The 24437-nt window shown below is 32.8% G+C and overlaps 1 protein-coding gene across 4 annotated transcripts in view; it reads right to left on the bottom strand.

Moving 5' to 3' along the window:
• Positions 1-24437, bottom strand: part of HGF (hepatocyte growth factor) — an 82619-nt gene that overhangs the window by 8106 nt on the left and 50076 nt on the right. For all 4 annotated transcript variants that reach the window (XM_067042723.1, XM_059074307.2, XM_067042725.1 and 1 more), the window contains 6 exons: positions 24243-24417; positions 20657-20784; positions 11948-12050; positions 7962-8095; positions 3045-3083; positions 1532-1628 (listed from right to left, as the gene is read on the bottom strand). In XM_067042723.1, coding sequence (XP_066898824.1) covers positions 1532-1628; positions 3045-3083; positions 7962-8095; positions 11948-12050; positions 20657-20784; positions 24243-24417 — 676 coding nt within the window. The remainder of the gene's footprint in view (positions 1-1531; positions 1629-3044; positions 3084-7961; positions 8096-11947; positions 12051-20656; positions 20785-24242; positions 24418-24437) is intronic.

Genomic DNA, 24437 nt, shown 5'->3' with positions numbered 1-24437 from the left:
ATAAATCTATTTCGGTACTACACACCCAGGACAGCTACCATACAATTATCAACATAAATATTTATAAAAATTGATGAGAGGGCTTCCCTGGTGGCGCAGTGGTTGAGAGTCCGCTTGCCGGTGCGGTGGACGCGGGTTCTTGCCCCGGTCTGGGAGGATCGCATATGCTGCAGAGCGGCTGGGCCCGTGGGCCATGGCCGCTGGGCCTGCGCGTCTGGAGCCTGTGCTCCGTGACGGGAAAGGCCGCGTCAGTGAGAGGCCCGCGTACCGCCAAAAAAAAAAAATTTGATGAGTTACTCCTTGAAAGAAAAATCCACTAAACGAGAACTTTAGGCCATCTTCTACCTGGTATCTAAAGTCATATATATATCAAAGGATATAAACTTCAAGCTTGTTAAGACTTATTTTAAAAAAAACTTCAGTTTCAAGTTGTCTCTGTTCTAATTTAATGCCACTGTGATTTGGTTATGGTTTAAAAAAATGGATTTTCTTCCTCTATTCTAGGAGGCTAGAGGTAAAGGAACAGGGAGTGTTTACCAAAAGAGGAGATATTCCAGTTGGTATTTAAAGAATGAAAGATTTTCCAGGCGTAAAATACAGAGGAAGAAATCTATAACATACAGTGGGAACCACAGCACAAAGGTTCAGAGAGAGAAACATGGGGTGTCTTGAAAACAAGGGAAAATGTGGCTAGAATTCAGGTGCACTTTGGCGTATGTTGCATGATGAGGTTCCAATACAGATAGATATAGACAAAGATATTTTAACTGATTACCATACAGTATAATATGTGTAGTATATAGAAAGTCGTATGATCAGGTTTTAAGCTAACTCCTGTTTTCAATATTTAATTCTTACAACATAATTACTAATCTTAATTTTGTATAATAGTATATTTTGAAAAATTTTACATAGAACATGGCATTGATTCTTAAAACATTTAGAAATAGACATGTCAAGAATTTTTTTATCCACACTGAATGTTATAATTTCAAGACTGTTCATCTATCAGTATAATTTCTTAATGTTTTCCTTAATGATGAAATGTTCTAGAATTTTAAATTATTGCTATTTTTCATTAGAATGACAATTTCAAAAGTCAGAAATTAAAAACAAATATAAAATTTTTGATATGATTGTGCATAGACAAGTTAAAAAATAATCTCATAATATACTAGATTGGGAAATTAATAACATAAGTATTATAACTATATGGTGATATCAGGATATAGGTAGGTTCTCTGTGTAGTTGTCTTTTGCTTTATGAGAATTGAAGTGCCACATCAGGGACAATGCAAACACATATGAGACCTTTGTAAGCATTTAAAATGGCACCATCTCTGGAGGCACAAATTGCAAAATCCATTCCTTGTGGCAAGCAGAATGTGATTAGTCCCCTCTTGTGCCCCCCCCCCCCATACAGGTGCCTTGTGGAGGGCACAACCTGCACGACTACACATGGCCATACTGTTGGGAATATAACTTTTGCAAATAATCCAGATATGTGTGATTTGTGTCTATTAATAATTACCTGTATTTCAGACTAACCATCCATCCTACATTTGTTCGTGTTGGAATTCCATTTACAACTCGCAATTGTTTTGTTTTGGCGCAAGATATTACAGGATCTAAAAAGAGGACCAAACATAACATTTTGATAAAACATTTTGAAATAATCCGTGCCTCTCAGCTTTCTTTAGTGCAATGGTAACTACACAAATGTAACTACTGTAATTGTGTCAGAAGAACATTTTGGACAAAATGAACAATTTGGACAAAAGAAGGTAAATAGCATAACTACAGTGCCAAATCAGTCCCAAAGTGTTTGCTATCCTCATCTAAGTAGATGGGTAACACAGAAAAACTAATCAACTCAAGGCCAACAGCATTACCATGATAGTTACAGTGGCTTTGCTCACTAGGTTCAAGTTCTTCAGGTCTACCATTAATTGTATTTCCCTTAACAACCTCAACATAAAATGGAACAAGGTTATTTACAGTGCTTATTTCTAAATGTCAATGAAAAGCAATAGCCTAAGTGAAAATAAAAAAAAAACTATATTTGGTTTATTACTCCTGAATTTGTATAGTAAGAATATAGAACGGGGCTTCCCTGGTGGCGCAGTGGTTGAGAGTCCGCCTGCCGATGCAGAGGACACAGGCTCGTGCCCCGGTCCAGGAAGATCCCACATACCGCGGAGCGGCTGGGACTGTGACCCATGGCCACTGAGCCTGCGCGTCCGGAGCCGGTGCTCCGCAACGGGAGAGGCCACAACAGTGAGAGGCCCGCGTATCGAACCATTTTGCAACATGTTTCCAAAGTTACATTAATTGAAATTTTATCCAAATGACATAACTATGTCTAAATCATTATATCCAAATGATATAATTCAGAATTCTTTGACCCTCCTCGGTGTTCCTTGCCTTATCCTTTCCACTCTTGTCCATGGTCTAAAATAGATTTCCATGTGCTCTTCATCCTGGGACACAGCAGGTGGTCTCTTAAATCAAAACATTTGAGTAACTTCCTTCAGCCCAAGAAATGTGTGAAAATCAGATACAAGCAGCTCCCAACAGATTTTCTTAAGCTGAGGATTAACTGAACCTCTCAGATTGTGTCATCTTTTGCCTCCTAGAGCATGCAAAGAGCTTTAAAGATAGAGCAGGATAAAGACACTGCATAACTTTCCAACCTTCTGGTTTCATTCTTTCTAACTGTAGCATCCTGATTTAATTTAAAGGATGGTGAAAGTCCAGTGGATACCTTCTGCCCCCAGTTAGGTAAAAGCAATATACATGCTTCTTTCAAAGTTAAATATAACATGTTTTGTGAAAGAGCATTGAATTTTGATATTCAGTATGCAGTTGCCTTTGTAACACCTTTACACATGCACACAGAAAAAACATGTTCAAATAAAATAAAATAGATTATTTTATTTTTATGATGGAAGTTGATATAATGATGTTATTTTTCTATGAAGAAAATAGTGACATCACTTCTGACACATAGAGACTCAGATATATTATTTTGAAAGATTACTTACGGTCTAAATTGACTATTGTAGGTGTGGTATCACCTTCACCTGTAAAAACAAATATATATGTATATACATAATTTTTACATACATATTTCTGTTATGTAGAACCAAAATTGTATATTGAAATTCAAATATCCATGAATGGATAATTTACTACAATTCTTTACATTTTATTCAAAAATAAAATGCAATAATACTCTTTTGAGTAATTATATATCACTTTTAGACAAAGTTGAAAGCATGCACATACTGGTAGTGGGTCATGTGAGGAAAGCCCTGTTTTATGACTGTGAAGGTTATCAGGTATGTGGTTTGACGGATGTTGGCAGTTTGAATTACACTGCTAGCAACAAGGAGCTGCCTCATTCTCCCAAGATGCCAAACATCGTATACAATGAACATTCCACCGAAGAGCACTAATGCTTATTATTGTTTATTTGGGCCATTCATATAGATAAACTATGTAGCTTTACTGTAATTTGACCCATTTATATTTTTTCTGAAAATTACTTTTTTTTATATGGTTAAGGATAATTAAAACTTCCTATGTTTCAGAAAACTTTTTTAAGAATTCGAGAAGATAGAAATCAAGGTCACTCATGGAAAAAGAGGGATAGCCAAATATCATTATGTTTTGTTAGTATATTTCAAAGACTGGTTTTTCTAGGTAGTAAGAGGAAAAGTATTTAAAAGAAGAATACCAGGAACGGCAAATAAATTATAACTAAAACTTCATACTTACTTTTTTTTTTACAACCTCCCTACTGAGTGGGGTTTAATTGCTGCCAAGAGAAAGGCTTGGAGGATGCTAGGATTTGAAAATACTTAAGTAGTAATGAATGAGGTACAAGACATTTCTTGGAATTGAGTGTGTGACTGTCCAGAATTGATGACATAGAGCTTAGTCAGGCATTGTTTAGACCCAGCTGGTTGTTAGTCTCTGGAAGTGCCCTGAGCTCAAATAAACAGGCAACAAAACAAAAATGGCATATGGATTCCTTTGTAATAGATGCAAATCTGATTTTTATTTATGGGAAATCTTGAGAAAATTAATACATGCTAAAGCATTTTTATTTATGTCCATTTTCCAGATCTAGATATTTTAAGTGAATAAGCATAAAGGTCAACATACAAATTTCATCATTTCCCTTTCCCTTTAGTTTATCCTTAGGGATGATTTTGTCTTAGAGTCAGCTGAGGTCATTGTTTTAGTTCACAGTACAAATTAGAATGGAGGCCGACTGTGGTCATTAAAACATCAAGGATATTGCTTTTTCCACTCAAGTTATTTACATAAAAATTCTAAAATAAAAAACTAGATATTTATTCTTTGTATCGTTTGTGGTGAGAAAGACTACACTATTCATTGTATTCTTAATTGCATATCAAGTTTCCTATTTCTAGGCATCAAGTTAATATGTCAACAAAGTATTTCATTCATTATTGTACCTTACTAAAATATTTAAATTTTTTAAAATGTGTAGATCTTATCATTTAGGGGCTTTAATAATTAAGAGTATATATATAGATAGATTTTCCTGTAAGCCAATATTTCTCACAACTTAGAAGAAGCTGCATTACCACTTAAAATCAGATTTCTAGAGATTCTGGGTTGCTGGTTAGATTATGAATTTTTTGCAAGCATTCCAGTTTCTTCTGTTTTCTAGGCCTTTTCCATTTTACCTTAAAATACTATTTTCACTTCTCCTCTTTTACTTTTTCCTTACGTCTCCACCGTAGTACTCAAATCTGAACAACTATATGTGATACAAATTTTACTTTATATTGATTCACCTTAAATTTGAAGAAGGAAAACATGTCAATGATAAAAGTTTTTCCTATGGAAGTGTAGGGTTGTGTGTGAGAGAGAGTGTGTGTGTGTGTGTGTGTGTGTGTGTGTGTGTGTGTGTGTGTGTGTGTTTATATGGCCTCAGAACCAAACGTGTGCTCTTACTGAAAACATAAAGAAAACTTTCTTTTAATAGATCCATAAAGTTTCAACTCAAATTCTAAACTTTATGAACAGCACACCTTTTTCCATGCTGACATTTGTATTCCCATTCTTATTATATATTTTAATATTAATATGGATGTATTTAAATGACTTTATTTGCAATTATGTATGTAAAATGTCTCCTCTGTACACTGAAAACGATTTGAGTGTAGGAAACATTGTTTATATTTTCTATACCTAGAATGATATATAGGCCTTTGCACACAATAGGAGCACAATTTAAACTTATTAACAAATGAATAAATAAATACAGACTGAGGTGGAGATAATTTACCCAAGGCACTTAAAGTGATAGAACTAAAATCCTTACCCAGGAAATCAGAGTTGAAACTCTAAACCACTATGCTCTCTAAATACTTAAGAATTTTCTAAGATATACTGTGTATATACAAATATAGACATTTCTACAGTTTTATTTTTGCATCTTGAGAACCTTAAAAATATATGTTAAATATTATTTTTTAAGCATTTTTTTAGAAAGGAATACAAACCTTTACATGTTTTGTAATACAAACGTGCAGTGTGAAAATGATATATAGTCTCTGAAGTTAAATAAATAAGAACTCAAATCTTTTAATGATAAATTTTATTAGCCTTTCACCAGCAAGAAAACTGTAAATAAATCCTGGCTATAAATATTAGTTAGAAAAATGACAGTGTAAAAATATTTGTTGAAATTAATTAATGTTCAGAATACATTGAAATAAATGAGTTATCTTCAATAGCATTTAATCAGATACTAGCAACACCCTGAAGTCTTTCAATAGCACATTACTAACTTTTAGTTTAAAAATGTTAGTTGAAAGTATGCTTTAAAAACTTTAAAGTTATTAGAGTCTTGTCTCAAATTTCTAAACCAAATCACAGTTCTCTATGGGAACATTTTACTCTTAACTATATCTACGTACTAAAATTAGGCTGCTGTGATTTTTAGAAATCTGGAATTCTATAGGGAAAGCAATAGAACTTGTTTTAGAAACTAGGTCATTGACTTTTTTCCTTCTTCCTAGGTCATTGAAGAGTCTATTAGCCTCCATTATTCTTAATCGTAGAAACTTCACAAAGAGGTACCATGAAATAAAACTAATACTTAGAAAAAATAACCCTTTCACCATTAAAAAAATTTTTTGTACACCAGAGAGGTTGGAAAGGTTGGTCTGTTTGCTTGTTTATTTTAATGTTAAAACCAGAAAGACATCTTCTATAAAAGAACATTTTCAGGACCTATGCAAACCCTAATCTGGGATAAGTTAGGAACATTAGGAGAACACTAATTAATTTGAAAGGCTATGATTAAAGCTGATGAAATGAAATACTATTTCTTTGTGAACATATAAGATATTTACTTACTATTATAGAAAATTTCTTTATTAAAAATAGATTGGGAAGTTCCAAGTTTTAACTATAGATATAATTGATTAACATCATATTTTAAAAGTTTTCTTTTATGCTAAAATTTCATGAAACGTGACTAGTGTTACAATTTATGGTGAGAAATTATCTCTTTAATTTGATGTATATTATGGAAAATATAGACTTGTGTTTGTGTTTTATGTTTTAAAGCAAACATCATTTCTTCAATCTAATCTCTTTTAAAGTGAGTATTTCTGCTGCTATTTTCAAGGTACTTGCTACTGCCTTGTCTCACGTGAAAAACATTCTTAAAACAGGACTCTTATTGAACATATAAAATGATGTCTTTTTTAAACAAGAAGGCAGTTTAACATAGTGTTTAAAGATGTCTGCTCTAAACAGAGCTATGAGACATGTACCACAGTAAAATGGTCTCTTGCTACTAATAGAGCTTTATAAGTCTTTTTTACTCAATCAATAACATATTGAGGATATATTTTCATCTCAATATACATTACTCTCCATTAGCAGTTCTCAGTGGAGGTGACGCTATTGACATCTAGTGGGTAGAGGCCAGGGACACTACCAAACATCTTATAATGCGTAGGACAGCCTCCCATAACAAAGGTTTATCCAGCACAAAATGTCAGTCGTGCAGAGGTTGAAAATCCTGATACGTTTTCCCAAACTGACTTCAATACAGGCTTCCCAGTACACAGAGCAGCACAGTACTGAGAGTGTCTGATTACCCAGGTTCTCACTAATATTAGGCAATATATTAGCAATAATATTAGCAATCATTTTCTTATTTGCCAACCTGATAGGTGGAAATGATTTCTTATGCTTTTATCATTTCATTATAATTATTATATTTTCTTACTATTAAGTTTTAATATCTTTTCATTTGTTTATTAAGTTTATTCTTGAAGATTCATCTTCAGTTTTCTCAAATCATCTCATCTTTTTCTTATTGCTATATAGGCGCTCTTTTACATGAAGTGTATCAGACATATATTATACACTTTACGTATATCTTTTACTTTACATGCTAATTAATACTTTTTAAACAAAATCGTCTTGGGCTCAGAGAAGTAGATGGATTGTTTTAGGCTTCTTAGTCTTGGCCTAAACAGCTGAGAAGAAAATGGAAGCACAACTATCTCTGATCTGTTTATGGGTCTGTTAGTGGTCTGGGGACTTTGCTAAGAGCTCTGCTACTTTCAAAGGCTAAACAGTTAGTATTTATTGGTGGTGGGGGGTGGGGGGGGGAGAGGTCTTTCTAGCCCAGTCAGAACAATGGCCATGTATTGCTTCTGAATTCCAAATAGGAATCTTCTGAGGGAGGAAAATCTCTTTTAAAAGGTCAGCAGATTGTCCCCTTGTCTAGGAGAGAGACGAAGTTGTGTGTATGTGTGTTGCTGTCTGGAATGCATCCTTATTTGGGGATCAACTCTAGCCCTCCTTTATTATTTCCACCTCTGGTTAAGGTATCATTTTAGAGGGCATGCAGTATATTTAAAATGGTTCACCTGACAAAGATCACAAAATATACTTACAACGAGAAATAGGGCAGTAATCCCAAGGAATGAGAGGATTCCCCGTGTAACACCAGGGACCATGGGCATCATCATCAGGATTCCGGCAGTAGTTCTTATTCAGCTTACTAGCATCTGGTTCCCAGAAGATATGCCTGCATAAACAACAAACTCTGAACATCACAAAGTGCACATCTTGTCCAAGAGAAACAAAATGTCACGAAGAAGATATAATCCCAGTGCATAACTTTCATTACAGATACAACACAAGCTACCTGCTGTGAATTTCGGAGGGGGTTTTTTGAGGCTTATTTTGTTGTTGTTCTTGCAGTTTGGAAGGATGTTCTTTGACTCAGGAATAAGGCTGAATAGTCAGCATAGATAAAGTGATAACAGGTTTTATGACTTTGCTTCTATTTAATAACTATACTGGCAAGGTAACAATACCCCTGTGCCAAAAAAGGAGCAGATGACAAAGATCTAAGTTATAAAATGCATAGAAAATGCAAGCTATTGCAAAAGTATTTTTTTCATGTTTCAGAAACATGTAAAGAAGCATCACTAGCAACATTACTATGACAACGTCAACGTACTGGAAGATACACTGAAAACAATAATAATGTGCTAATAAAATTATTAAATTCTAAAATGTCACTGGACATAGAGTTACAAAATATGATTTTTTGACAGATAATTGAGTGACACTTCAGCCTTTCTCATTTTACATCTTAACTGAGTTTATTACAAAAGTAAAGCAATAATACTGTATGTTACAAGACCATGCCCACTCATATAACATCAATATTTATATTTACCTCAGTAACATTAATGAAGTTAAATTCCACATGGCCATCCTGACCATGTCATGAAAACTATACATCCTAGCTTAATTTTTTTTGGATTACTAATTACTACCACGCTTGAACATAATTAATGTGTCATTTTAAAAAATTGGGAAGAGCTTCAACATAGAAACTTGGACTATCTTACTAAACTTGGATTTGCTTTTTGGACCAATATGACAGTAAAGACATACAATACTTACTATGTGACAGTTTCTATTACGGATGACTTACATATATGCCCTTAGACCAATCTGATGAGACAGGCTCAAAGATTATACAATTTTGTATTTGATGAAATTGAAATCCACAGAGGACAATTAATTTTTCTAGGGTCACATGGTTTTTAAGCTGTAGAACAAGTGTTTGAACACACTGCTCTTTCCAGAGTCAGTGTTCAAAACCACCACACAGTATTACCTCTTTACTCAGTCATAGTTTGTTCTTAAACTAAAATGGTACCATGCGACTTAATCATTCATCAATATCCTACACGTTGTTTCCAAATGACTTTTAACTATTTCCAAAGGCAAACCTAAACTCAATGAATTGAGTTATAACCATTGCATCCCTGAATAAATATGCGACATGTTTCCAGTGGTATGCTGGTAAATGTTTAACAACTAGCACTCTGAAGTGTGTATGGGGGGAGGGGGTCTTTATTTGTTGTCCTTGCATATTTCTGTAGTGTAACTGTAACTACTTCCACCATAAAACTGTCAAGCTTCTAATATGGAATCACTGAAGGCAGAGTTGGTTACAATTATCTTTCTCAAGTCCGTGAGGAGCTAGATCCACTCCACCATATTTCTAAAAATGCTTTTAGAAATATCAGTGTTGAAATCAGCATTAATCATGCCAATTCTCGCTTAAAATTCTTGAATGAATTCCTTTAATGCTTAGGATAAAACTCAAAATTTTTTAACATCTTTATTGGAGTATAATTGCTTTACAATGGTGTGTTAGTTTCTGCTTTATAACAAGGTGAATCAGTTATACATATACATATGTTCCCATATCTCTTCCCTCTTGGGTTGCCCTCCCTATCCCACCCCTCTAGGTGGTCACAAACCACCTAGCTGATCTCCCTGTGCCATGCGGCTGCTTCCCACTAGCTATCCACCCTACGTTTGGTAGTGTATATATGTCCATGCCACACTCTCACTTTGTCACAGCTTACCCTTCCCCCTCCCCGTGTCCTCAGGTCCATGCTCTAGTAGGTCTGTGTCTTTATTCCTGTCTTACCCCTAGGTTCTTCATGACCTTTTTTTTTTTTTTCCTTAGATTCCATATATATGTTAGCATACGGTATTTGTTTTTCTCTTTCTGACTTACTTTACTCTGTATGACAGACTCTAGGTCCATCCACCTCTCTACAAATAACTCAATTTCATTTCGTTTTTCTTCAGATTTCTTAACACAGCTTACAGGGTCTTGTATGGTTTTGCCACTGGAGAATTTCTTATCTGTGGACATTAACCAAATTATACTGTTTCAACCTTATTAAAGTTATTTCTGATTTTTATACACTTCCATTTTGGGGCTTTTAGACAAGTTATTTCTTCTGCCTGATGTACTTTTCCTCCTACACTTCCTTTGACCAACTCCTACTTATTACGTATGTCCCAACTAACATCCCTTCCTGTAGGAAAACTTCCTGACCATTTAAGTGTGAGTGTCACTTGTTTGCAGTCCCATAACATAAGATATGCTTTTTTCGTGGATTTTCTAATATGGCATTGGCATTTGCTGTTTTCTGCCATTCCGTACTAGAGTGAGATCCATGATGGCAGAATTCTGCTTAACTTTGAAGTCCTAGAGCTACAGTGTCCAATACAGTAGCTACTAGCCAGAGTGACTGTAGAAAAGCTAGTATGTGGCTCATCCAAATTGAAAGGTGCTATAGTTATAAATATAGAACAAATTTTGTAGCTTTAATATAAAATGTAAAATAGCTCATTAATAATTTTTATGTTGAATACATATTGAAATGAAAAGCTTTAGAAATATTGGATTAATAAAAACATTATTTTTAAAATTTGCCTGTTTAATTTTACTTCTGTAAGTATGGCTACTGGAAAACTTAAAAAGTACAAATGTGATTACATATGTCAATTGCATATTTATGTTAGAGACCACTGCTTTAGAACTATCACTATTTGTTTGTGAAGTAAATTAGTCGAAAAAATATCATCCACTAGTGAGTAAATTTTGAAAGAGAATAAGAACTTTAAAGCTAAAGTGAAACCAGGAGCAAAATGACTCAACTTCTCTGGATCCTTAAATTCTTCTTCACACATAGAAATATCTTCCATATAGGATTATGATGGTCAAATGAGATAACAACTCGCAGAAAGCAACCATGTTGTAGATACTTTATTAAATGACACTACCATTTTTGTTTTAATCCCGCTGTATATATTCCAGGATATTTAATAAAAATCTGTTCTATGTTGCAACTATGTCTCATACGTCTTTTGTAATTTCAAACACACTAGCACTACTGCTGGGGTCAAGTGGAAGATAACTGCTTTTGTTGTGAATATGTACAATGTCAAAATCTCTAATTCTCTGAAATATATAGATTTTTTCAATTATATATCCATTGCTTTAATTATAGAAAAATCATGTGTATCAGAATAAAGCTATACAAGGAAACGTGTCTCAATAAGTTTTTAGTAGTTAAGTAGAATTTTAAGGTGTGTATATACATGAAGATGGTCACTTATCAATTTTATAAACTAATATTAATAATTAAATAATTATGAGAATATAATCCTATAATGTATTATTTGAAACACTAGATTTGGCATTTCATTGTACAATGTCTTATCCGGTTGTGTAATTGTTTTCTCCATATGACCATATCATGCTTAAAGGTGGAGCCCAAATGTATGTCCACTTTTTGTTAATGTTCCCGAGGCACCTGTTACACAGCAGAACACATAGTAAATGCTCAATAAATATGTACTGCTTTGAATTGTTTATTTAAGTTTGCCACATAGAGAGAAAATGTTAAATTGAGTTGCACAGAACGATCAATCTAATGTTTTTATTAGCTTACTATAATATATAAATGAATAGAAAGAAATACCAGTGTACCTCAATACACCTATGTGCTGTTATCACTACATACTATATATTGAAAGAAAGAAATTTACATACCGATGTAAATCTTCCATGTTCTTGTCCCACATCGAACATGTTAGTCCAGATCGTGTTTTGGATAAATTGCCCATATAGTTTTTGCCATTCCCACGATAACAATCTAAACATAAAATATATGGAAAGAGGACTAACGAATACTAGGGAGTATAGGACAAAGACTTCTTTTACAAGCATATGAATTCATGAAAATCAACATAAAAATTAAAACAAAGCACTGAAATCTGTACAAAGCAAAGACACTTAACTATCTCTCATAAAATATTTTTTAATCAAATTTCTTCTTCATTAAAATGAAAGTTTATGTATCAAATTACAAATTCCAAAAAAATCAAAGAAAAAATTAAATGAGTGGCTCTTAGGAACACCGAAGAAATGAGAATTTTGTGAGTGACATATATATTTTCCAATATTTTCTACTGAAAAATTTTACTCCACAGCAAAGTCACAAGAATGATATAATGAGCACTCGTATACCAGTCACATTTGTTGTGTTTTGATTTTTGTCTTTCGTGAGATTGACATTCTGAGTCATCCAAGCCAGCTGTTTCACAAATGCTCTTTAATTTCATTTTGCCTGATTAGTTTCTCATGAATGAAATCAAGTTAAATACAGAAATATTGCCTAGGTGATATTTTGTCCTTTTTTCAGGATTATTTCATGTGACACATGATGTCAGTTTGTTCGATTATTGCTGATGAGTTTGATAACTTAGTTAAGTGGTATAAAGGAAAAACTTCTCTTCATATATAAGAAAAACAAACAAAAATAAATTGAGGCCTTTGAGGCTGACTACATCCTATTCCCAAACAAATTTTCACAAAATGGCTTAGCCATACTTTGATTAATTTTGCATGCATCAGTTATTACTCTGCTGGTTTTAAAATAATTTTTTTAATTTCCTACTTTTCTTTCTTTCTTGTTATTCTTCTGTAAATGAAAGTTTTTCTTCTCCTCTACTCCTTCCACTTAAGTAGTACTACTACTACTACTAGTAGTAGTAGCAGTGGTAGTAGTAGTCTACTAGTAGAAGTAGTAATGTAAGTATGGACTCATGGATTCTCATTTTATTCAGCGTGACATATTATCTATTCCTGTTGTTCTTTTGATGCTCAAATTGTTCCATCTTTAGCCAATGGAAGCCATGTTAAAATGGCTCCTGTGTCTTTTATCATTTCCCATGTGGTTTTATTTTTCACATTTTTTCAGCTGAGCAGTTTGCGTTCTATTAAACATTTATAGAAGTGTCCGTATTTGGAATTTTAAAAAATAATAAAAAGAAGTTAAGTTCTTTCAAATATGTAAGTTGCAGTTCTACATTTGAAAGGAAACACTTCCATATTTTGAAATAATCCTGCATATTTTAATAGTAACTAACAATTCTGATTTTTATATGAATAAAAACTGTAGTTTGGGGCTTTCCTGGTGGCGCAGTGGTTGAGAGTCCGCCTGCTGATGCAGGGGACGCGGGTTCGTGCCCCGGTCTGGGAAGATCCCACCTGCCGCGGAGCGGCTGGGCCCGTAAGGCATGGTCGCTGAGCCTGCGCGTCCGGAGCCTGTGCTCCGCAATGGGAGAGGCCACAACAGTGAGAGGCCCGCATACCACCAAAAATAAATAAATAAATAAAAACTGTAGTTTTAACTATAAAATATTATCTACAAACATACATTAAGATTATTCTCTGGTTTAAAGTTGGTAAGCCATAGTATATTATCATTGGTTTTAAATATACTATGTAATTAGAATAAATAATAGGTACAAATTCTAATAAAATTTTTAAATGAATAATAATTTGTCCAGGAGTTAGTTAATTTAGTAAAAAAGAAATATAATAATATATTCAGTAGTCATGTTTTGGTATCCATAAATTTGAACTTAGATATAAAAACTCAAATAGGATAGGATTTGATACAGATAATATAGCAGTCATTACCATATACAATAAAACTGTTTTCAGAAAGCATAAATTTGTAAAATCCAATTCTTGTACATATGCAGAATATATCAGTTAAAATATTTTCCTCTGACAGTGCTATTTTTTTCTACATTAGGAAAGGTTAAACCTTTGGCTGTTAGGTAGTAAATTCTTCAGATAATTTCTTACTGAAGAAAGAAATTGTGCAATGCGGTATATTGGTACTGCTCTTTGATACATTTTTTATTTTAAACCTGTGTTTTCTATATTAGAGAAAGAGATCCTCCTTACCACCACCACCGTTTTATTTGAATATGAGCTAGGTATTTTTTCCCTTAGTAAACTTTTTATTTTAGAATAGTTTTTAATTTACAGAAAAGTTGTATGTTGGTACAGAAAATTCTAATATACCACATAGTTTCCCCTACTTTTACTATCTTATATTAGTATGATAGATTTCTCACAACTATTTACCATACTGATGCATTATTACTAACTGAAAACTATATTTTGTTTAAATTCTTAGTTTTTACCTAGTGTACTTTTTTGTGTCCTAGGATCCCACATGATACCACATTACATTTAACTGTCATGATTTTTAAGGCTATTCTAGATGTAACAGTTTTCTCAGACTTTCTTTTTTGATGATCCTGATAGTTTAAGGAGAACTAGTATTTTGTAAAATGTCCATCAGTTGGGTTTGTCTGATGTTTTCCTCATGATTAGATCTGGGTTATGGGTTTTTGAGATGAAGACATAAATTTTGAGCACTTATTAACTTGATGGCATAAGATATTCCAGCTTCACTTTATGTTTTTCTTGCCCCAGGCCTGGAATCTTCAATTTCACCAAGGAGCCATTGTTTATGTTAGTGATGAAAGGTAAGGAGAAGACGTGGGTGCCATGTGTGCTCATTGCTATTTGGTACTATTGTTTCTAGTCCCTCTCATTTGATAGAGCTGGGACGTGTGTGCATGTGTGTGTGTGTGTGTGTGTGTGTGTGTGTGTGTGTGTGTGTGTTCATGAGTAACTGAACTGATCCCTCTAACTCCAATCTAGCACCAGAGTTCTTCCTTTTCTCTTCTTCATTTGTGTATTTCTTCTCCCATAGTGAGAACCATGATTCTAGGTAACATTAGTATGTTTGCTCGTTTTCTGATTCTCCACTGCACACAAAATAATGTTAAAGCTGCTATATCCTAATATAGCAAAATTACACTTTAAAGTTCAAAAGGTATTTAAAGTTATCTAACTTTAAATGTATTCCAATGAAGTTATATATAGTCAGAAAATTGTGTTTTAAAATTATTTGGAATTTTTTTCCAAATTCTGTAGTAATGGTATCTATTTGAAATACAGATAGGCACATTTCTGTGTTTTTTTCCATCTTTCTTGAGATTACTTTTTGAACATTTAAAACATTATTAAAACATTAATATTGGTTGATAGTCAAAACTATATGAAAGTGTGTATTCAGAGTGTTCTCATTTTCCCTCTTGCTTCTGTGTCATATTTCTACCCACTACTACCCACCATTACAAGTAACCAATTTCATTAGTTTCTTGTTTATGGCTCTTGTGTTTCTTTTTTCTTTTTTTACCTTTTTGGCAAAGATGTATACACACACACACACACACACACACACACACATATACATATGTAATATAAATATATAATTATATGTATATATATTCTATATATGTATTATTATATCCCATTCTTTATTACTAGTAGCAAATCCCTTTTTTATTACTAATAGAATACCAAATATATATTTTAGTGCTTTGCTTTTTTTAAAATTAATAATATACCTGAAAATCACTTCATATTAGTTCATGAAAAGTTTTATCATTCTTTCTGCAAATTTGCAGTATTCCATTGTGTGACTTCACCAGAGTAGATTTGGGTTGTTTTGCTAGCACAGAAAATGCTGCAATAAAAAACTCGTGCATATGTTTTTGCATATTATTGGAGCTGTATATTCAAATAGTGCATTATTGATCCAAAAGGTGAATGCATATGTAATTTAATTATTGTAATATTCTGTTCCATAAGGATTTTATCATTTTGCACTCCCAAGAGCAAAGCATGAGAGTTCATTTCCCCATACAGCTTTGCCAAAAGATAGTATTGTCAAGCTTTTGAATTTTTTTGAATTTATATGTGAGAAATAAAAGTCTCATATTATGAAAAATCTCAATACTTATATTTTAGTTTTTTTCTTGTTACATGTGAATTTAAGCATAATTTTCATGTATTTAAGGGAATTTTTATATTTTTCTCCAAAGAAATCTTTCTGTTCATGTATTTTGTCCATTATTAAATTTTTTGGTCCTATACTTTTCACTTTCACAGTTTTTATATATTAAAAATATTTATCTTTATCTGTGATATACATTTTAAGACATTTCCAAATTTGTCTTTTGAATTTAAATATGATGGGTTTGTTTATGTTTTTTGCCATGGTAAGTTTTTGATGTAGCTTATTATTTTTTCTTTTATTGCCTTTAGATTTTTAGTGTTAATTAAAAGCATATTGCCACATCTAAGTTATAAAGGCATTTTTCCAAGTTTACTTCTAGTATATATATATATGGTACTCCTTTTTACACTACATCTCTTATCCATTTGGAGTTTATTTTCGGGTATGGTGCAAGGCATGGGTTTAATTTTATTATTTTTCCAAACGGTACTTTATTTATCCATTATTATATTTTAAAAGTTTATTGTTACCCAGTGACATATAATGCCACATTTTAAATATAATCTCAGTAAGGAGTCTCTTTTTGGATTCTGTGTTCTGTCAATTTATTCATGTGCTAGAACTACATTCTTTTAATTATAAACTCTTTAAAAAATATTTTAACATCTGATAGGGTTATTTACCTCTAATCACTCTTCTTTTTCAAGGTTTTCCTTAGTATAGTTACATGTCTATTCTCCTAGGAAAAATTTAGAATGAATTTGTTTGATATCAGAAAATATCACATTAAATTTACAAATTAGCTTAGGTGGAATTGATGTATTTATTATGTTGAGTTCTCATATCAAGAACAAGGGATGTTTTTCTACATGTTAAAGTACAATTTGGGGCTTTCAGTAGTAATTTAAAATTTAATTACATAGATTTGTACAACTTTCCTAAGTTTATTCCTAAGTTTTCCTCAGTTTTGTTTCCTATTATAGATGTAGTTTTCTCTTTAATTAGATTTTCAAAACCATATATGAATGCTATTAATATTTGTATATTAATTGTGTATCCTGCTACCTTAGTGATTTTTTTATTATTTGAATTCAGATTTCCAAGTATATTACTATTATATCATTTTTACAAAGATCTTTTGCCTTTTTACCCAATCAATAAATATGCATTCTTATCTTATTGTATAAAATAATATAGACAATGCAATGTTAAAGAGAAATATAATGTTAACTTATATTTACAATATTAAATAGTAAAGGAGATGCTAGACATTCTTGTTTTCTTTTTGACCTGAGTAAGAATACCTCTAATGTTTTCCCATCAAGTAAGTGATGGTTTTATGACTGAGATTACATCTATATATCTATATGTATATACTATGTATACATACATATATATATATATATATATATGAGTGGATATATGGGTGTGTGTGTAAGTATGTGTGTATTCCACAAATTTTTGAGTACTTTTATGAAGAATGCATGAATTTTGTCACAGTAATTTCAAAATCTGTTAAGATTTGTTATATGGTTGTTTTTCTTACATCTAAGGTGAATTATATTAATGGATTTTTAAAACTAAACCATTTTTGTTCTCAGACTAAACTCCACTCAATCATTATGTATTATTTACTTAATTTCTTTATTGAACTGTTCACTCAAATTTCATTTAAGATTTTTCTATTAATATTTACAAATGATATAAGTCTATCGTTTTCTTCTGTGATACCTTTATCATGTTTAGGTTTCAATATTATAATTCCATCATAAAAATAATTTGGAAATTTTACTGCATTGGTTAAGCTACAGGGCAATTTACGTCGCATTGAGATCACCTGGTCTATGAATGCATCTAGGCATGATGTGTTTGTGGTGGAATACTTTATTAGTAAATTTCCATGTTTCTTCTATAGGAATGAGTCTAAGTTTTCTTTCTCTATCAGGGTCAATTCAAATAACTTGATTTCCCCTAGTATATTACCCATTTTACTTTCATTTTCAGTTTTTACATGAGGTTGTATAAAATAATCTCATGTTTTCCTGTTTCACTGGTTATTTCTGCCTTCATAATTATTATTTTATATATTTTTCCTCTCTTGAGTCAGTTATCTGGTGGTTGTCTATTTTGTTAAGTTTTTCAAAGAATCATCATTTGGCTTTATTCATTCGTTCTACTGTTTTCTTTTCTTTACCTTATTAATGTCTGCTTTTATCTTAGTTGTTTTCTTTCATGTGTTGCTTTTGGTTTACTTTTTCCTCCACCTCTTTGAGTGGGAAATTTCATTCCCGTGTCTTCATTATGTATATTATTGATATAAATATTTAAAGCTGTGCATTGTGTTTTGTTTCCTGTGTTAAATGTACCTTATATAGTATAATACACTGTGTTTTGTCAGCATTTTTAAAGAAATTCTGAAATTTCAGTTTTCTTTTTTTAACAGAGTTATTTAATATCCAACTGCAAGAGCTTTTATGTATATGTTAAATCAGATGTTGCAAGATTTGAGCAAAAGTTTTTAACGCATCAACCTATTTGTGGAATTTATATTTCCTCATATATAGAGAAGGATAAGAGCAACATCCTTGTGTGTGTGTGTGTGTGTGTGTGTGTGTGTGTGTGTGCCTGCATGCATACATATCAAATATGTAACAATCCATACTACTAGCTTGGCAGTATTAAACAATGACATAACTGTCTGTTAAAATTTCACAGCTGTATGTTGAATTGGCTAACAGTGTCTCTTAAGTAGGACTTATTCATTTTCAAATTGCCCCACAGAGCCTAGCACATTGTTGCATATATCAGGTATAATATATTGTTAAAGAAAAGGAATATAATGTATTGTTAAAGTATTAATGAAAAGGAAAAAGCATGGAGTAATGGAAAGGTTATTTTAAGGAGAATTAGAGTGACTCACAGTTGTGCTAATTTGAGGGTTCAGGCAAGTTACTAAATTCCATAAAGCTAACTTCTTCATCTATTAATGTGCAAGCTCTATTATATAAGCAATAACATCAGCTTAACTTTCAAAACCCAAAATCCTCATATTCTATTACCTGATCTTTGATAAATGATATATATATACATAAAAGCATCTTAATACACATCAGAAGCTTATAAAACAATTGTTCTCACTTGCCTCTGTCACTCAGAAATTATCAGTAATTGTTTAAATGACTAAGGCAGGGACAAAGAAGATCCAGCTGGTACCAAACCTTCCTTAATCATTGGTTTCAACTTTATTTCCAACTGACCTTTAAAGTCTGCCCAAGAAGAGTGAAATTGATTGAAAAGGGACTCATCTCTTCCCTCTACAACTGTTTTCAGAGTTGTTCACAAAAAATGGCACTGAGGAAAGTCAGGGGATGGAAGAAGTATATACAGGGCAATAAATCCATGAAATAGAGTTTTAAATTTGGCTGGACTTTTTAGAATGATTTAGGACTGACCATGGCCATGACCATCATAATTAAATTTATGTGAAAGAATGTGATTATTTAAAAATCATAACTCCTAATTCATTATATACCAATAAATGCCCAGAGCCCATTATTATTAATTTTTGACAAATGATTTTTTAAACCTATTTCAATGTGACTTTTCTCAACCACTGCTCCCTGAAACAATTATTTTCAATGGTCTCTATGTTTCCAAGCACAATGGTGATTTATCCCAAATCCCACTGTTACATATCATCTCTGCTACTAACACCCCAGTCCACATCACTCTCGTCTCTTGCCTAAATTACTGAAGCAATCATTCAGTTGATTCCCCTGTTTTGGCCCTTTGTCAGGAGTTCTGGCTATCTTTCATAATGCGGCCAGAGTCATCCAGTTAAAATTTAAGTCAGACAGATCATTTAGTTCCCGTCTCAGAATCCTACAGCAGAGTCTCTCCTCTTTCAGAAGAGAAGTGTAAGTCCTTCCAGTTTCTACTAGGCTTATGGAATTTTAGCCCAGTTGCTCTCTATCCTCATCTCCTGCTACTCTCTACCTTGCTCATTCTTTACCAGTCACAATGATACGCTGTTTCTTTCTTTTAACTTTTCAAGCACTCTCCCATCTCATGCCATTTTCATTTGCAGTTTCCTCTGCCTAGAATGCTCTCCTCTGCCTAGCATGCACGTGGCACATGCTGCTCCCTGACTTATTTCAGGTCCTCCTTAAATGTTACCTTAATATTTAAGATCTTCTCAGACCATTAAAAGATAAAATAGCAACATCCTCCTCCCTCTAACTCTGGGACATTTATCTCTCTAGCACTTACACAAACTAACTTACTATCCCCACCTACATTTTAATTTTGCTTGTTTTTATTTGCTGGACGTTAGTTCAATGGGGTCAGAGAATTTTGTTTTGTCTACTGGTATATACACAGTGTCTTAAACTGTCCCTGGCACTAGTATACATTCAGATAAATAAAGGGATATTGAACAAATTAATATATAAAAGAAATCCAACTTCAGGCTTGGTGATTTTGTTTGCTAACAGTGCAACAAGAAATAAGTCTTCTGCTGTAATGTGTACTCCATTTAGGCATTTCCACTGAATTTAATCATGCCCACACTGCAAAATGTCAGCTATTACCTTGTCCACTTGACACATCACATTTTGGAATTTGGGAGCAGTAGCCAACTCGGATGTTTGGATCAGTGGTAAAACACCACGGTGACTCAGCCCCATCTGGATTTCGGCAATAATTTTCTCTTAAGTCCCTATTGAGAATAAACATGTTAATGTAAATTGCCAGGGTTTCTTACATTGGTGAAGTCAGTGTTATTACATTTCTAGAATCCTAGGATGTATGCATTCTATAAATAGAGCCCTACCTTTTAGATTTAGGATAGTTATAACAGTTTAGAATTCAGTACACACAGCTGACACTGCCCACATTACTGAAATAAATGTTGTCAGATGTCAGAATTCTTTTTCTTCCACAGACCTGGAGTTTCACACAAACACTACAGCTTCGCGAAAGAGACAAATAGTACCGCTTCATTCTTCTCACTCATTTTCAAGACGTGGACTCTCAACTCTTACAATTTTTAAAAACTAGTCTGTTATTACTTTGTAGAAACACATTCTCTTTACAGAAGAAAGGCTATTATAATTAATAGTCTTTAATTTCTCTTGTTTAAAAATGAAGTTCCACCTATTCAAACATTTGCCACAAAACACATGATAGATATTTCTTCTTTAAATTCTGTATTTCTTTGATTTATTTAATTCACTTCATAGATTTCTTTTAATTCCAATGTAGTTCTTTCTTGATTTAGAGATTACAACATGTAATTTTATATTTCTGTAAAATTAAATCCTAATTACAATATAGATAACCTAACTGTAGAAAAAGTTGTCAATGTAATACATGTACTTCCTTTATTTTACCAATGATATAGTTAGACATTTATAGTTCACAATAAGGAAAAAGTCTAAACTAACATTATCTGTATGTAAAAGGATTTTACCTTAACGCAAGGCTCATGTTAAATAAAATGTGGAATTTATGATTTGCTCTCCTGATAATGCTCTCTAATTTGAAGAAAGCATGTACTTTCTTTTTGTAAATCCCTGCTAATAATTTAACAAAATTAATATTCAGTCTATTGAAAGGTACATTATTTATTTCATTTAGGCCCAATTAAAAATACTACACTTTTATTACTATCCAAATTGACCATTAGAAACTGAAAAGTTTTTAAAGAAGAAGCTTGAGTTTGGTTATAAAATCAACAGCTAATAGTTTATCTAGCCAAAATAGGTCCTGACACAACTGTTATTTAAGGTTGTAAGAACAGTGAATGCCAATAGCTAAGGCCATTGTATAGCAAATATTCTTATTTATAACCTATATTCAAGCCTTTACCCTTCTTATAAAATTATTAACTGGAAAGATGAAGAAAATCTTTTCCTTCTTCTAACCAATTTATACTCATGTTTAAAAGAACTGTCAGTACAAAATACGTGCATTAAATTTTATATAAAGTGTATGCAAATTTGCAATTTTAGGTGAATAATTGCTTAGTTAAATTATTTCAAGTTGTTAATTTAAGGCAACATAATTAAACAGAGATCTGAGGCTATCAAAAATCTTAGTTTAGGCCTGCTTTTATAATCTATATCTAGAAGCACCTCATTAATCTAGATTAATCAAGAATGAGAGTCAAGGTTTGCTCAAATATTTTTTCTAAGTTCTTTCCCTTCACTTGAAGAAAGAAGTGTTTACAATTATTAAAGCGAATTAATGATTATGATTCATGTACATTCACCACAGGCAGTATTGTTCAGTTATAGTGTTTTTGTTTTGTTTTGTTTTGTTTTGATTGGAGTAAAATTGCTTTACAATGTTGTGTTAGTTTCTGCTGTATAATGAAGTGAATCAGCTATATGTATACCTATATCTCCTCCCCCTTGGACCTCCCTCCCTCCCTCCCCCTCCCCCATCTAGGTCATCACAGAGCACCGAACTGAGCTCCCTGTGCTATACAGCAGATTCCCACTAGCTATCTATTTTACACATGATAGTGTATTTATGTCAAACCTAATATCCCAATTTGTCCCCCCCTCCCCTTCCCACCCCGTGTCCACATGTCCGTTCTCTACGTCTACGTCTCTATTCCTGCCCTACAAATAGTGTTTTAAAGATCATCATTTGTAAGGAGTCTCAGTTTGGGGGCAAATCGTGTTTAGTACAACCAGAGATACCCGACCGGTATTCCATTCTCTGCTAGCCCACAAACAGTAAATGCATCAATACTCTGAGTAAAATGTTGAGTCAGATATTATCAGTTTTATAACACAGCTCACTTTTTGTTTTTTTGACATTTATGTTTGGTTACCTTGACCAAATAACCAATTAAGGAAGAATGGCTTAAATTCCAATAACATGTAACAGCTAAACTTTTGATCATTTTTAATTGTGAAATGTGTGGATTCACTTTCTATAATTATCTTTTTTCTTACAGATGAGGTTCATTTGGGTATTTACACATACACAATCTCTAACTTGAGTATTACCAGTCATTAGAAGTTGACAAAAAGTGTGCATAGCGCTGACACTGTCTCCTTTATCTCCCTTACCTATTCGTTTCTCATTTTCTTTTCTCTCTCTACTTTTATGTTTATTTCTGAGGTATGAAACACATGGGTCAAAAATAGAAAGTGAATTGCTGTGAAGAAAATGAAGGAAATAAACCCCAGAGTGGCAACTATAAATCTGTTATTATAAAATAATTTTAAAAACATAACAGATGAATATTTACTGTCTAAGCAAAGAACTCTGAATTGGCTTTAAAAATCTAAAAATAAAATAAAAAGCCATAGACTATATCCCCTCTCCAGTGGATGGGCCAACTAATGTTCGTAGTTCTCCATCTTGAAATGTTAAGCTCTCTTATTAAAAGCCAGTTACATAAAGGCAATATATATTATTTATAGGTGCTGTTTCAGCAAAGCCACTATGAATGACACGTGTGTTATAAATTTTAAAAGCAATCATTTTATGTTCCTAATAACAAGGTGGGCAATTTAAAAACACATGGCATTGTGGCTGTCTGTCTAACAAAAGTCAAGTGGTGAAGAAAAGCAGCCATGGAGAAGAACATAACAACTATGTAATTGATATTCAAGGGCAGTTTCTTCGGCTTGGTTCATCTAAACAGCTGTTTTATTTCCCCACTTTTTAAAGAAAATTTAGAAACAATAAAAATCACTCATTCAAAATTTTAAAAATAATTTTTTTCAAGGCTGAAAACTCATCAGTTTACAATGTTGATTGAAATCAAGGTGTGCCTTGTAATCTCCCCTAAAGTTAATCTGAAAATTTAAGAAGGCACTAGTTAGAAACTTGCCTGGTTATCATTACCACTAATTGGTTTATTAAATAGACCTGCAAGAGCAAAGCTGTGATCGGAAACCTAGGGATGTGTTTCCCAAAGCATGGATGGTACATCAACCATCTGATTCAGAATCACCAAGAGTGCTTGTTAAAATGTATTATTTGAAGTCCAAATTTCAGACCTGAGCAATCAAAGTCTCTGGGTGGATGTATCTGCCTTTTCATTGCTGAATTTTCCCTAGGCACACTAAAGTTTAAGGATCACTAACACAGAAATTTGTAAAAAGCAACCACTCTGCCTCTTTTCCTGAATTTATATTTCTCTAATTTACTCACTTGCACTTGAAATTTTCAGGAGTTATGTCATGCTGGTGAGGATACTGGGAATCCCAACGCTGACAGGGAATTCCATTCCAGATGGTATTGATGATGCCCCGGTAACCTTCTCCTTGACCTTGAATGCATTCAGTTGTTTCCATAGGGACATCCGTGTCATTCACAGTACTGTGAGCTATTGGTAAAAAGAAATAT

This window comes from Kogia breviceps, chromosome 9, assembly GCF_026419965.1.
Source record: "Kogia breviceps isolate mKogBre1 chromosome 9, mKogBre1 haplotype 1, whole genome shotgun sequence".
NCBI lineage: Eukaryota > Metazoa > Chordata > Mammalia > Artiodactyla > Physeteridae > Kogia > Kogia breviceps.
Note: the sequence above shows the minus strand (reverse complement) of the source record. Positions and strands in the feature narration are given on the sequence as shown.